The sequence below is a fragment of the Nomascus leucogenys genome, chromosome 20 (genome assembly GCF_006542625.1).
Source record: "Nomascus leucogenys isolate Asia chromosome 20, Asia_NLE_v1, whole genome shotgun sequence".
Taxonomy (NCBI): domain Eukaryota; kingdom Metazoa; phylum Chordata; class Mammalia; order Primates; family Hylobatidae; genus Nomascus; species Nomascus leucogenys.
The window spans coordinates 64,596,231-64,612,789 of record NC_044400.1 but is presented as its reverse complement, the minus strand read 5'-3'; the positions used below and the strand labels follow the sequence as shown (position 1 = coordinate 64,612,789).

Below are 16,559 nucleotides of genomic sequence, written 5' to 3'. Positions count from 1 at the left end.
GTATAATATAGTTTTTAATAATAATTAAAAATAAAAATTCATTCAGCCCAGTTTCTAGGCCGGGATGCTATCCATATGTCAGTCATTAAGGAAACTTAATGGACAGTAGGAAATTAGATGTTGATCTTATTTCTCTAAATTTTCCATATAGGAACTTCTCCAGGGTAAAGCTTTGTCATACTCATCCTTCAATCATTTGCTAGATCTAGCACAAAAAATTTCTCCCAAGATGTGTAATGAAAATTACACTAAAGCAGCTTTTGTTGGCGAAATAAAAAACCTCACTCTGAGAGAGTACATGTAAACTAATTATATTATAAGTAAATTTATTTTTAAACTATTCTTACTCATTTCGGGAAACATTTATTGTTAACTCTCATGGACCATATACTATCTTCATTATTCATTCATTTGTCAAAAAATTACTATAGTGAAGAAATTCCAACAACGCTTAATGAGTTAAAGCAGTATTTTTTTAAAGAAAAAGTACATTTAAGAAATCTGACAGTATGTATAGGAAATGTAAATCAACTCAAATATCCTCCAAATATATATACCATATAATTATATATGGTATATATATATAAAAAATATATATTATAAAACATATACCATATAATTATGGTATATATATATAAACACCGTATAATTATGGTGTGTATATATATATATACCATATATAAAAATATATACCATATAATTATATATTTAATATAATATAATATATCATATATATTATTATATATAATATATATTACATATATCATATATATTATTATATATAATATATATTACATATATCATATATATTATTATATATAATATATATTACATATATTATATATGATATATATTACATATATCATATATATTATTATATATGATATATATTACATATATTATATATAATTATATATAATATATTACATATATATATATATTATTATATATAATATATATTACGTATATATTATATATAATATATAATATATACGTAATATATAACATATAATATATATATTATATATAATATAATATGTAATATATAATATATATTGTATATATTACATATATAATATATAATTATATAAATATATAATATATATATTACATATATATTATATATTATGTATATATTTTTTATATATATATATTTGAGACAGTGTCTGGCCTAGGCTGGAGTGCAGTGGCATGACCTCAGCTCACTGCAACCTCCACCTCTAAGGTTCAAGGGATTCTCTTGCCTCAGCCTCCCAAGTAGTTGGGATTACAGATGTGCACCACCATGCCCAGCTATTTTTTGTATTTTTAGTAGAGACAGAGTTTCACCATGTTGACCTCAGGTGATCCATGCACCTCGGCCTCCTGAAGTGCTAGGATTACAGGCATGAGCCACTGTGCCCGGCCGATATAATGTAAAGTAATAAAACACTTTCAGGATTATTTTTATACTTAATGATAGTATATTATATATGTGTGTGTATATATATATATATCTGTGTGTGTGTGTGTATATACACACACACATAAGTAGTTAATAATTGCAGCTGTCAAAGTTCAAGATCATCTGCAAACTTACCATAAAGCTGATGGCACAGGCATTCGACTCACTTTCTCTTCTGCAAGACACAGTAGGCTGTGATTCTCTTGCCTTTGCCATCTCTAAGACCTTGAAGAGGAGAATTGTTGTTATTATTTGGATAGTCTGTCCTGCAAGTCCTAACTGCTAACACCAGCTCCCCTCCAACAGAGGAGTAAGTGATGAGTGGTCCAAGTCAAGCACAACTCACGGTGCTTTGCAGAGAGACATCTGGCCACAGCAGCAAATGTAGAGCTAATCTACACTACTGTGCTCCACTTACATCTTGACTCTCTTGAAGCACAGGGAGCCTTGTCATGGGCCACTCCTTCTCCTTTGTGCACCGCTTATTACAGACTGGCTGTTGGAGAAGCTCATAGTCCTAAAAGAAAACTTGAGACAAAGGAGAGGACAGCTACATGAAATAAAATGAGAGGAAAGAGACGTAAAAATAAAAAAGAAAAAAAAAAAGGAAGAAATAGTGGCATAAGTCGAAAGTTTTATTCCCCGCTGTAAACTTCCAGTGATTTGGAATTTACTACTTGTATTGTTTTGCTAGGGCTGCCATAACAAATTACTGCAAACTGGAGGCTTAAAGAACAGAGCTTTATTGTCTTACAGGAGGCTAGAGGTCTGAAATCAAGGTGTCGATTCCTGCCAAGGATTGTGAGGGAAATGTCTCTTCCAGGCCTGTATAGTTGGCTTCTCCCTGTTTTTCATATCATCTTCCCTCTATGCCTGTCTTTCTTGGTATCCAGGTTTCCCTATTTGATAACACAAGCCATACTGGATTAGGGCCTATCCTGATGACTTTATTTTAACTTGATTTCCTCAGTAAAAACTCTATCTCAAAATAAGGTCACAGCCTGAGGTACTAGAGGACTCAAACATATTTTGTTTTGAGGGGCACAATTGAATCCTCGACACCACATCACTGTATTTTAAACTCTGTTTGCACCAGAAAACCTGGTCTTCCTCCACTGTTCTCCATGTCACCAAAAGGTAATTCCCAATATACATACCCAAATCATAGACATTCTAGACAACTCCCTCTCTCTCTTTCCCCCATGCTTATTCAGTCCATCACAAAGTCCCATCTGTTTTGCTTCCTAAACACTACTTTGGGCCATGTATACCTCCACCCCACCCCTACCCTGTACAAGTGGTCACCTCTCATGTGCACTTCTATCCCCACTTATGCAATCTGCCATCCTCCACTGGAGACAGAGTTCTTTCTCTCTCTCTCTGTCTCTCTCTCTCTCTCTCTCTTTTCTTTCTTTCCAGAATTTCACTCTTCATTGCCCAGGCTAGAGTAGTGCAGTGGTGCAATCTGTGCTCACTGCAACCTCCACCTCCCGGGTTCAAGCTGTTCTCCTGTCTCGGCCTCCCAAATAGCTGGGATTATAGGCACCCACTACCACACCTGGCTAATTTTTGTATTTTTAGTAGAGACAGGGTTTCACCATGTTGGCCAGGCTGGTCTCAAACTCCTGACCTCAGGTAATCCGCTCGTCGCAGCCTCCCAAAGTGCTGGGATTACAGGCGTGAGCCCCTATGCCCAGCCAGAGTGCTCTTTTCAAAGTGCAGATGTCATCTGGCCATGCCCCGACTCAAAACCTTTCAGTGGGACCTCATTATTCACAGAATGAAGACCTTTAACCCTGTGGCCCAGCCAGCCTCTGGGGCTCCTCTGGCACCATGTTTTCCCAGGCTCACTCCCCATCTCTCAGGGCTCCTGTTCTTCATGCTGCCCCCTGCAGAAGCCTCTGTCGGAGCTCTTCATTCTCCACTTCACCCTTGCCTTTGAGTCTCACCTCTTCAGAAGAACCTCTCCTGTCCGTCTTCAGAGGAAACAGTCCCTTTCTAGAGCCCCATAAAATGTTCCTGCTTAGCACTCAGCACACAGGCAATGTTATACATATAGTAGTCCCCTCGTTATCTGCGGGCGATACGTTCCAAGACGCTCAGTAGATGCCTGAAACCACAAATAGCACTGAAGCCCGTTGCTATCAATCAGAACATGTTTCTGTTCATGTCTTTCAACCCACACACTGAATCCCTCTTCATCCCAAGTAAGCCCTTAGCATGCATGGTGGCTGTAACTTTTGCAGTTTGAGCTATGACAGCAAAACTAGTATGAATTTCTTTTTTCCTGGTTCACAACTTTGCAGAGATAGGAGATTCATTTTTACTGCAGATCTTAGCAATCTCAGCGTACAATTTTTCTTTCTTTCCTTTTTAAGAACTTTCACCTTTTCACTTAAAGAAAGCACTTGACAGTTTCTCTTGGGCTTGTCCAAATTACCGACATCACTACTCTTGCACTTTGGGGCCATTATTAAGTAAAATAAGGTTTCCTTGAACAGGAGGACTGTGATACCACAACAATAGATTTGATAACTGAGACGGCTCAAAAGTGACTGATGGGCAGGAGGCTTCTTCAGCCAGATACCCTGGATAGAGATGATTTACATGCCAGGTGTGATGGAGCAGAATGGAACAAGATTTCACCAAGCTACTCAGACCGGCATGCAGTTCAAGACTTACGAACTGTTTATTTCTGGAATTTTCCATTTAATATGTTTTGGCCGCTGTTAACAGCAGGGAACTGAAACCACAGAAAACAAAACTGCTGATAAAGGGGGACTACTCTACTTGGGAAATTACTGGATTAATATCTTTCTTCTCCTCCTCTCATACATAAACTCCGTGGAAATAGGAATAGTTTGTTGTTGTTGTTGTTTACCGTTATACTTCTAGCATTGATAGAGGTCCCCATACATAGTTGGGACTCAAAATATATGGTGATGTTAAAAATCTGACTTGCTGTTTTAATTACTTGAAAAAGCTATAGGCAGATCATTCTGTAAGTATCAGGGAAGAACTTTGTAGAATAGTTCTAAAACTATTTCAGTAAGTATGGTAACAAATTTAAACAAAAAGATAAGATACTAGGAAGGAAGTAGAAATGAAGGCAATAGGAAGGGCCCCTTTGTGTTAAACAAGGAAGGAGCATTAAAAACAGTTAGGTTCGGGCCGGGCACAGTGGCTCATGCCTCTAATCCCAAGACTTTGGGAGGCTGAGGTGGGTGGATCACAGGGTCAAGAGATGAGACCATCCTGGCCAACATGGTGAAACCTCATCTCTACTAAAAGCACAAAATTTAGCTGAGCATGGTGGTGCGCGCCTGTAGTGCCAGCTACCGGGGAGGCTGAGACAGGAGAATCATTTGAACCCAGGAGGCAGAGGTTGCAGTGAGCCGAGATCGTGCCACTGCACTCCAGCCTGGGTGACAGAGTAAGACTCCATCTCAAAAAATAAAAAAAAAATAAAAAACATTAAAAAAACAGGTTCATAAATCTAAAATGAAGCAGAAGGTAAGGCCAAACTCCAGGTATTATTTCTCATAAAAACCATCAGTGTGCATTGGGGTTTCTTCCTTAATGCAATAATACTCACAATATCGGTACCACAGGGGGCTCTGAACACATGCTGATACTTATTTTTACTGCTGAATGCAGTAATGTTGTTTTGTACAGCTAAGCGTGATACTCCCTCTGGTAACTTGCTGTCTGCATTATCCGTATCTTCAGAAGCATTTTCCTTTTTATTGAAAAAAAGAGATTTTTTAGAGCCGCAGTTGACCTTACACATCTTTTAATTCCAGAGCCTCAGTTTACAGATGAAGAACTGAGGCCGAGAACAATAAAATAGTTCTGCAACCAGTCAACTCTCATATATTGCTTACAACTGTAGAAGGCCATCCCAGACAGTAATACAGCTAACCAAATGTCATTTTCCCCAATAAGAACGGTTGCTTCCTGAGGTCTCTTTATGCTGATTCACTCTTCATTCCAGAGTATTATCAACTCTGATGATCCAGCTTCCACCTAGAAGGTGACCCATAACATTTATCATCCAAATCAGGGTAGTTATGTGAGTGCCCAGGCACCCTATTGACAATTACCTTGGGGCAGCAGGTGTAAACCAGGACTGTCGTGCAAGCAAGGATGAATGGGCACATTACCACTCCATGAAATTTTTCAAAAGAAACACATTCACAGATGTTCAGTAAGTAGCATTTTATCTCCTCTTCAAGAGTGAGTCTGAAAAATCATTCCCATTTAGAAGAGTGGGTATCACTTTTGGCATGCTCTTTCACAAGTTGTAATAGTGTTACTGTAGAACTTGGTCATTTCTTGTCCTGTTGTGTCCCGTATACAACCAACAGACAAAATCAGGAAGAGGTGATCTAAGAAAGACAAAACTCTGTATCTGTAATCCCAGCACTTTGGGAGGCCATGGTGGGCGGATCACTTGAGGTCAGGAGTTCGAGACCAGCCTGCCCAACATGGTGAAACCCCGTGACTACTTAAAATACAAAAATTAGCTGGGCATTGTGGCACATGCCTGTAATCCCAGCTACTCAGGAGGCTGAGGCAGGAGAATCACCTGAGCCTGCAAGGCGGAGGTTACAGCGAGCCAAGATCACGCCACTGCACTCCAGCCTGGCTGACAGAGCAAGACTCTGTCTCAAGAAAAAAAAAAAAACTCTGTATCAGAAAGATTCCTCTGTTTACAACATGTAGCACTTTTTCTTAAGAAAGTTCTGGGATTCTCAGATATTGGTTACCAGCAATATTTATTACCAGTTATAGTAGATCATTTACTAACCTCTCTTATCCTGAAGAGGTAACCATAGACCCCCTGATTGACCACTCTTTGTTTTCTCTCTCAAAACAGACACAACTAACATATATACATAAACTCAGAATGCTTTAACCTCTTATCAACAAGAGATGAAAACTAGATTCATAAGGAAAATTAATTTGCTCATCTGATCAAAAGTGAAATCACAGATGCCAGGCAATGATTGTGTTCCACACTGTTGGGAAATTTTAAGGGCCCATGGCTGAAAATAAATAAATAGGGTTTCCTGGGATTTAGAGGAATGGGTTGAAGCCAGATCATGGAATCAAGGCTTGCCTAGGCTCCTATCTCTTGAGAGGCTCATGGGCACCAACATTTAACCTACATTCAACCACATTGCCCCAAACTACTCCAATGGATTGACTTATCTTTCTTGATGTCAGTTTAAACATACTAAGACCTGCTTATAGGGTAATCAGTTACAACACTAACTCTGTATAGTCAAATAAAGAATATTTCCAGTTTTCCTTTCTGTCACCTCACACTTTATCATCTCTGAAAGGGAGGCAGCCATTGATAATATTATCTCAGGACCTGAGCCATCACAAAAGCAAACTCAATTCCCCTATTTTTTATTATTTTTCCACTAACTCAGTACTAGCTCTGACTACACTTATGATAAAAATAAAAACCAAGTAAAAATGGCATCATGTCATCACAATACTATGAGGTATGGGGGAACTTTTCAATATTGGTAACTAAAAATACGTTAGCTGACTAATGTCAGTTGTTTTATCTCTATTCTTTCTGGAAAACCAGTGCAGCTTTTAGCTGTCTAATTTCCTCTTACTGGTTGAGAAGTAGATATGCCATCCAGTATTTGTCTAAGGAGCTTGCTAAGTTTCCCTTCTTATATTGAGCTCCTGAATCTCGCCACTGTTGCACTCTTTTGAAAGCGGTCCTTCCCTCAAGTATAGCAGAATCCAATGTAATTAAGGAAAATTAAAGAAACAGTCCAATGAAAACATTCATGTTAATGTTTAATCAGGGAAAATTCACAGTAATGTTTAAAGAGAATAGCATAAGCTATGTTATTACTAATCATGAGTGAGTAATTAAGCAAAAAATTACACTAATCTCTAAAGGCTAGAATGAAATCTGTGTTGATTACAGTCAACAAGATAGAGCTCTTGCCTTAAAAAGCATGATTCTTCCTCTTAATAACTATTATTTGAGTATGTCAGCATACCACACTCTGGAAAAGACACAAAAGCAAATGTGGCAAGAATTCTACTCTTAGTGATTTTACAGTCCGGAAAAGAGAGTCAGATAAACACCAGTAATATAAAATGCACACATAACAGTGCAACCCTAAAACCTCACCTTATGTGCTTGTAATGAATATTAAGTGACTGCATATTTATACAATGTTTAGCATACAGTAGTAAGCATGATATAAATGCTCATTAAGTACATAAACAAATGTATACCATATATATGCCATAAGATAGGCATAGTCAAACACGATATAACATTAGAGATAGAGAAGAAATAGTTGAAAAGATCTGGCATGATTCCATAAAGAAGGGGACATCTAATGGATGAGAAAAGTGGCAACAGAATTGTGAAAGGATGTTATTAAAGCAAAAGGAGAAACCAATAGCCCTGGCATGGAGTTGAAATAAATTCAGGAAATAGTAAACAGACCCAGGTGATATGAATGTCAGGTGGAAGACTGGTCTTTAAAGCAAGTTAGGCAGTAATTGGATGCAGAAAATGTTTTTGTAATATTTGTTAGCATTACAATGTTTGGTGATAATAAAGAAAATAAAATCTTTTTTTTTTTTTTTTTGATTGCTCTTGTTGCCCAGACTGGAGTGCAATGGCGCAATCTTGGCTCACGACAACCTCCGCCTCCCGGGTTCAAGCGATTCTCCTGGCCTCAGCCTCCCGAGTAGCTGGGATTACAGGCGCCTGCCATCAAACTCAGCTAATTTTGTATTTTTAGTAGAGACAGGGTTTCACCATGTTGGCCAGGCTGGTCTCAAACTCCTGACCTCAGGCAATCCGCCCACCTCAGCCTCCTAAGTACTGGAATTATAGGCGTGAGCCACCACACCTGGCCAAAAATCAAATCATTTTTGAAGTCATCAACCTATCTTACTAAAGTCAGGTGTATAACTATGTAATGGTCACAAAGAAGTATCATATACAATCTCAATAATGATTATTGCTATTTTGCTACTCTTATAGAGATAAGGAATACTTGACATTGATGTAGTTTTTTATGTTCAAGTTGGCATGCTTAGTCTTAAAGCTGTTGATTAGAGATTTAACAATCTGGTTAGCTAACAGTTTCTTGGAACTTTGTCCTTGTTCACTCCTTTCCATTATCAAGTCTATGGAGTAATTCCTTGTAGACAAGGGTTAACTCTCAGTTTTACTTTTTAGAGATGAAATTCACTGTCCGTGTTCTTTCCCTAGCTCAAGACTTTCTCTGCTGGTAGATTAAGAACTGATTAAGGGCAGAGTCCATTACATTCATCCTTGTGGCTCCAGCCTCTAGCACAACATCATGTAGTAAATCCTTATGGACTGTGACTTACATTGAATGAAATGGGTTGGATTGTATCAGAGTAAATAAGGAATAAAACATTTCCCTTTATTATAATTTTAAAACAGTTTCTTATTTAGGCATAAAGTGAAAAGTACATAAAATGACATTTATTATGTATCTCAAATGGTCCTTCTTTACCATCAGTTTTTACAAACTGTCTTGGATAGATACTACTATAAACAGTCTATATCTCCATCAGATAGATTTGGTTAGAAACTGAAAGTGATTTCATTATAGTAGGGTTATAAAATATGATGAATGCATTTCATCAAGGTATCCAACTTAGAGTGATACTATTTGAAATTGCAAGCCTTTAAATAAAACCTGTCTAAAAATAGTTCATCATGCATATGTTGCTAAAAATCTTTTGTATCCCAGAAAACTTATAGAAGCAATATATGAGACTTTCAGTGCAATTAGTTCTTTTTAAGAGACAGATAAAAACTAATATCATACACCAGATTGATGTAATAACTAGATGAATACATTTATTAATTTGCATCATGGGAAAAGACTCTCGAAGTCTAAATAATATGCCACATTTAGTTGTCAAGCAATGATTTCTACCAGCTAGCAGTGTATTATTTTTAAAGGATCATCTTGTAACAAAGGGGTGCTGTTACATGGTGCACACTCCTGAAATTTTAACCAATGCTGTTACAAATGACAGTTTTAGTAGTTTCCTGGAAATGAACAGCTGCCTATAGATGTGTCACTTTATTTGTCCATTTATTGCATATAAAACAATTCGAAAGTAGGAGTAAAGTAGAAAAGGTAAAAATAAAATGTATTATATAAGTTAATATATATTATGTATATGAATACCTTTCCAGTCACCTTAATACTTTACGCCACAATTGGGAAAGTCTTCTAAATGAAAATTACATTGGTCTAATATATCTGAAATAATAGCCATGTTATTTGTATCAGAAGAAATTTTCTAAAGAAATTATCAGTCATGTGATTCAACAAAGAGTACCTAGAATCTGCGTGGTTATGCCTTCAGCTCTCATTTGTTGATAGAAGTTCTGTTTCATGAGTTAGCTGACTTTGATGGAAAAAAATATATGTTCCCTGTCTCTGGATTGAGTCTCCTTTTACTTTTTTCTTTATATGTCAGAAGATGTGGCTCTAAGAAGTATTCTGTTGAGCTGCGGCAATGATCCATAAGAAGAAAACAAAGTGTTTTTCTTTTAGACTTTTAAGACCAGAGACTATGAGGATTTGAGAATATTTTTTTCAAACATAAAACTACAGAATAAGCCAGGCATAAAAGGGTACATATGGAATGATTTCATTTATATCCAGCTCAAAAACAGTCACAGCTAGCCTATGGTCTTATGATAGTGATCCTCTGCAGGGACCGGAGGGAAGGCTTCTGGGGTGCTGGTACATGGTGTGTTTCTAGATGTGGGTGCTGGTGACCTGAGTGGGTTCAGTTTGTGAATAATCATTAGCAATTTATTCATCCTTTGGGTCTATGCTATATATCAAGAAAAAAAATCCAAAATAAACAATGCCATTGAAAAGCATTCAGATTTCCTTTTCCTAATTCCCATAGTATATTCTGAAGGTGCTCATATCAGTCGCAGATCACAATAGTCCTGTTGTCCAAAATCACAACACTACTTAGCAGCAGACCCAGAATTGGATGATGGACCACCTGGTTCCATGCCTTGTGGCTTTTGTTTTGGTTTTTTTGCTTTGTTTTGTTTTAAATCACAAGCTGCCCTAACCTCTAAGACCCATGACAATGACACAGTCTGCTGGCAGGAAGCCTGTTAACCTTTTTCTATGAGCTAACACTGTTTGCCCTGTTGCAGGTGAGTTGTGTGAGGAGAAGCTGGACTTCTGTGCCCAGGACCTGAACCCCTGCCAGCATGACTCAAAGTGCATCCTAACTCCAAAGGGATTCAAGTAAGTCAAAAGCTACCTTCTTGCTCACAGTCAGGGTGGGGGACCTGTTATTTTAGGAGCCCTTCTCCTTCATCCTTAGCTTCACACCTCTGCTCAGGATTAAAGGGACCTATTCACTAAGTATCAGTGACATTTTTTAAATGTCGATATACAATATGGACTTTTTTTTTTTTTTTTTTTTTTTGAGATGGAGTCTCATCCTGTCACCCAGCTGGAGTGCAGTGGCACAATCTCGGCTCACTGCAACCTTCACCTCCCGGGTTCACACCATTCTCCTGCCTCAGCCTCCCAAGTAGCTGGGACTACAGGTGCTCACTACCATGCCAAGCTAATTTTTTATATTTTTAGTAGAGATGGGGTTTCACCGTGTTAGCCAGGATGGACTCGATCTCCTGACCTCATGATCCGCCCACCTCGGCCTCCCAAAGTGCTGGGATTACAGGCGTGAGCTACCGCGCCCAGCCCCGGACTTTTTGTTTAGTACACTAAAGAAAAATGAAAAAGTGTTTCCTTTTCATCCATGATTTTTTTTTGTGAAGTCACCATGGCAATGAGCAGCCTTTGAAAATGCTTACTTAAATTTATTTGAAGGCTCATCCGGTGACATTTGTAATATCTTCTACGTGCTTCATTGTCTGAAGGTAAGTCTGTGGTAAAATAGAGAATTTGACTTTAATGTAGTTGAAGATGTTAACGGTCTGAAACAATAATTGGACTATCCAAGGTGAGAAAGATAGAGTGACCATATATCTCAGGCTGCCCCCGGGAGTCCCAGGCTATGCCTGTGATGATCACTGTAATTATTGATAGTGTCTCTTCCAACTTAAATATTTTTTGCATGGGGTGACAAAGCATTATAATCCTGCTAAGTGTACTCCCTTAAGCGAACACAGAACTTCAAAGCAATATTCCTGAAATATGTTTGCTATCAAATTATGTGATTTCTTTGCCACCATCCTGAAATATTTTAAGGGTCTTTCAACAGCAACTTCTCTTTTTAGAGCTGGCAGTAGTTTAGAGATCATCTAGTCCAAATTCTTCATTTAAACATGAGGAAACCATGGCCCAGAGAGGTTAGTTGACTGTCCAGAGATCTTAAGGTTATTTTTTTTTATTTTTATTTTTTTGAGACGGAGTCTCGCTCTGTCGCCCAGGCTGGAGTGCAGTGGCGCAGTCTCGGCTCACTGCAAGCTCCGCCTCCCGGGTTCCCGCCATTCTCCTGCCTCAGCCTCTCCGAGTAGCTGAGACTACAGGCGCCCGCCACCACGCCCAGCTAATTTTTTGTATTTTTTAGTAGAGACGGGGTTTCACCGTGGTCTCGATCTCCTGACCTCGTGATCCGCCCGCCTCGGCCTCCCAAAGTGCTGGGATTACAAGCGTGAGCCACCGCGCCTGGCAAGGTTATTTATTGGCAGAGCTAGACCTAGGATTTATACTTTCCAGTTGGGTGATTTTTCTACTATATGTTACTTATAAGAAGTTTTATAGTTTATTAACATTACAGTTGGTATTGCATAGCAAACAGGCTGGATTCTTAGGAATTACACAGTCGGGTACAGGGGTTGAGCTGTGCTTTCATCAGACAGCTAGCAAACAGCATTATTTATTACTTCAAGCAATATTTATTGAGTGCCTGCCATGGCCAGAGCACATGGTAATAATACCCATCTTATGTTTTGTAGTCCTTTATAGCTATTCACCTTCACTAATTTCATCTTCTTAGTGAAATGACCCAAGCTCAATTGCCATAGAATTCAGAGAATTAACAATTACACAGGTCAGGATGAATTTTATAAGAGAAGATGGGATTTTAGCTGGATTGCTAAGATATTTATACTTACCGAATAGATCATCAGATATTTTAAGTAGGGTGGGAGAGTGGGGTCAGAATCGCCAGATCCCCACTGCTTTTCAAATATCAATCTAAATTAGATATTTATTCTCAAGCTTTCTTTTGACAATGTGCTTTTGCTTTAATTTGGTTTAAAATCCAAAAATGTAGAATATGTAGGTAGAGTTGTAGCACCTGCTGATTCCCTACAATGTCTTTTTTGAAAAAGGAAAGAATAAATATGATTCTATTTTGCATTATATTTTAGTTTACAAACCTAAGCAAAAGCCCAATGTTATTCCATTTCTACTTTACATAAAACTTTATATTTTATTCAACCAAACACTGTAGGTAAGTTGTTTTTAGTCTTCATATCAATGATACGCTCACAATTTAATTTGGCAAATTGAAAACACATCACTTACATAATAAATATCATTTCTTAGAGAAATTAGCTAGTAAGGAAAGTTTTCCAGAACTGCTGATCTGCTGAACAGATTTCACAGTACTTTGTGCATCGTAAGTATAAGATAAGGTATTAGTAAAACTTAATTGAAACCATTAAAAAGAAGTGAGTTTGTCTGCAAAAAGACTAATCCTTAATTAAATATCTCCTCTCACTATCAAATAGATTAGACACTCTTAAAAGTGCATTTGGCTGCATTATGGACTAACTGATTTGGAAACCCACTGTTTTCCGCCGTAATTTGTAAGCTCGTTTCATAGCTGTATGTATGTAGTTTAGCAGAAAACAGGTTAAGTCAGTGTGTGTGCTATTACTCCTGACTTATAAATGATTGCCCATTGTGGGAAAGGTAGTTGCGGAAAGAAAATAGACTTAAAAATCAAATGATGTGAAGCTGCTAAAGAAAATCTCTACTGACAAATGTTGTTTAGATAAGTTATGCTATGTTACTTCAACTTCATTTTCTTACTACTAAGCTAACAGAGCTGGTTTTACTTTTATTGCTTTATTATATACCTCATAAATCTCCCAAATTGCTTTGAGATATTTTTAGACTATGATACGCCATAAGCAGTATTTTCAAACATGAATCTTACATAGCCAGCTTTGGGCTGCTAAACAGCGTATTTTATATTCTTTGCTTCTTCCTCCCTCCTTGTCAGATAATAGAGTTGAAGGAATGTGATAGGTTTTATTGATAATACAAACTAAGGAATTCTTATTTAAATTTTTTCTTTCTGTTTTGAAACTCAGTCTGAGGAGCACAAGAAAGACAAAAATGTTGGACATTATGTAACTCCAAGCTCTAATGGTCTTGAAAAATAGTATTTGGAGAGAAGAGAATATAAAATAGCTCTTAGACAGCCGCTATGTTGGATGTGTGGTTCTCTTATCTTTCACTTTGATTTCTTTTTTCAGATAAATAATTCAGAGTGTTTCAAAGCATTTCTTCTTTCTTTCAATGCTTGGCACTTCAGCAGCTCTGCTCACATTAACATTGATGGAAGTTCTCTTCTCGGGCCTTGTCCATCTCTTTGAGAATGTATATGGCCACTTAGAGTCCATTTAACTTCAGACTTGTTGTTTACTTTGATTTGCTATGATTTAGCATTAAAACCAACTGGCTGCAAAGCAAGCATGCTTATGCAGTGAGCTCATTTTATTTCTTAATTCATACATGCAGAGCTGAAAGTCTGTTTGCTACTCTTAGAGGCTATATACTCCCATTTGTTTTAATTCATCCACTCTCCAGCAACTCTCAAATCCTGATTTTGCATTTTCAGACAAAACCTTAGGCATTCAGTAATGCCACATTCACTTGGGTGTTTTTAATTATCCTTACTTCAAATCCTAATAGCTTTGAAATAGAAAAGTGGATAATTAATACAGACTAAACCATAAAAGCTTTTATAGAATTATAAAGATGTATATAGAGAATTATTTCAAAAACCAGCCACTTATAGAGCATGCATTATATATAAAACTATACTAATTAATTAAATTGCATTTAATCTTTAAACCTGTGAGGTGGAATTATATGCATGTTAAAGATGAGGAAAAGAACACTTACAGAGATTAAGTAATTTAGTCAATATTATATACACTTTATGCTAAGTGAAATAAGCCAGACATAGTAAGACAAATACCGGATGATCTCACTTATATGTGGAATTTTAAAAAGTCAAACTTATAGAAAAAGAGAGTAGAAGAGTGGTTACCAGGAATTGGGGTGGGGAAAATGGGAAGATGTTGGTCAGTGGCACAAATTTTGAGTTACAAGATGAATACTAAGTTCTAGAGACTTAATATCACAGCATGGTCACTATAGTTAATACTGTATATACACTATGTATACTGTATATATAGTATGCATATATGCCAAATATACTATATATACAGTATATATACTATATACCATACTATATACTATACTATATATATACTATATAGTATATACTATACTATATATACTATATAGTATATACTATACTATATATACTATATAGTATATACATATATAGTATATATACTTTATATATACTGTGTGTATATATACATATATATGTATACTGTGTATATATAGAGTATATATACACTATATATAGAGAGAGAGTATATATACAAGTATATATACTAATATACTTGAAATTTGCTCAGAGAGCAGATCTGAAATATTTTCACCACAAAAGGAAAAGGGTAACTATGGGAGGTGATGGATATGTTAATTAGCTCGACTGTGGTAATTATTTCACAATGTATGTATGTATAAAACATCACCATGTACATCTTTAAAGTATAAAGATTTTGTTTTTCAATTATACCTCAATAAATCTGGAATAAAATAAAGTTGATAACGTACAATTAAGAATGAAGCCGGGCTACAAACACAGTTCCATAAAACCTGAATTCTGCAAAGCCTGAATTCTGCAGAGCTAAGTTATAGTTTTCTCATATATGCACATATATATTTTATATGTTATATATATATGAAGTTATATATATATGAAGTGTGTATGTATGTATATATGAGAAGTTATATAGTATATATGAGAAGTTATAGTTTTCTCATATATACACATATATATACTCATATATACACATATACATACACATATACATACACACATATGTGTATATACACATGTACCTATATATGTATACATGTACATATATACACTATATGTATATATATGTATGTGTATATGTGTGTGTATATATGAGAAAACTATGACCTAGCCCTGCAGAATTCAGGCTTTGCAGTTATGTATATATATATGTATATATGTATGTGTATGTATATGTGTGTGTGTGTGTGTGTGTGTGTATATATATATATATATATAAAGTCAGTGAACCCTCTCTTAAACTCAGTCAAAAACACTCTTGGAAGCCAATGTGTAAGCCTAATAAATCACAACAGGAGAGTGTTGAGGAAAAGGAGGAGGGTAGAGGGAGGCTTCCAGAAGACCCCTCCTCATTGATGGCCATACCTGTAGGGATTCTATGGTCCCCTGTAGGTCCACAATGCAGTTTGAAAACTGCTGCATGTGCCACACTGCCTTTGTTCATGCAGCTATAAAGTCCTGCATCCTTGGTATCATAACTAGAGATCCCAGTGGTCAGCACTAGAGAAGTACAGGTTTAAAGGGAGCCTGTGGAATTAATTATTCAACAGCATAGTGCAGTGGTTAGAAATACAAGCTTTCTTGTCAGATTACTTGAGTTTGATTCCTGGCTGTGACATGTAGAAGTTGAGTGTTTGAGGGCAAAGTACTTCACCTCTTTGTTCCTTAGTCTCCTCACCTGTAGAGTGGGCGAAATGATACCACCAATGTCACGGGACTGTGGAGAGGATTCAGTGAATGCATAGATGCCACATGGTTAGAGCAGGGCCAGAGGAAGTGCTCAGTGAATGTCAGCTGTATTAGTACTCCTGGTTCTTCACCATCAATGCAGCCAAGACCCTTTACCACCTTGGTGAACAGGCTGAAAACTGTC

The 16,559-nt window shown here is 36.9% G+C and overlaps 1 protein-coding gene across 1 annotated transcript in view; it reads left to right on the top strand.

Moving 5' to 3' along the window:
• The window catches only part of SLIT2 (slit guidance ligand 2), a 374,620-nt gene that overhangs the window by 332,263 nt on the left and 25,798 nt on the right, over window positions 1-16,559 (top strand). Inside the window, exon 30 of the mRNA XM_030801111.1 lies at window positions 10,671-10,764. Within this exon, the coding sequence (XP_030656971.1) occupies window positions 10,671-10,764 (94 nt within the window). The remainder of the gene's footprint in view (window positions 1-10,670; window positions 10,765-16,559) is intronic.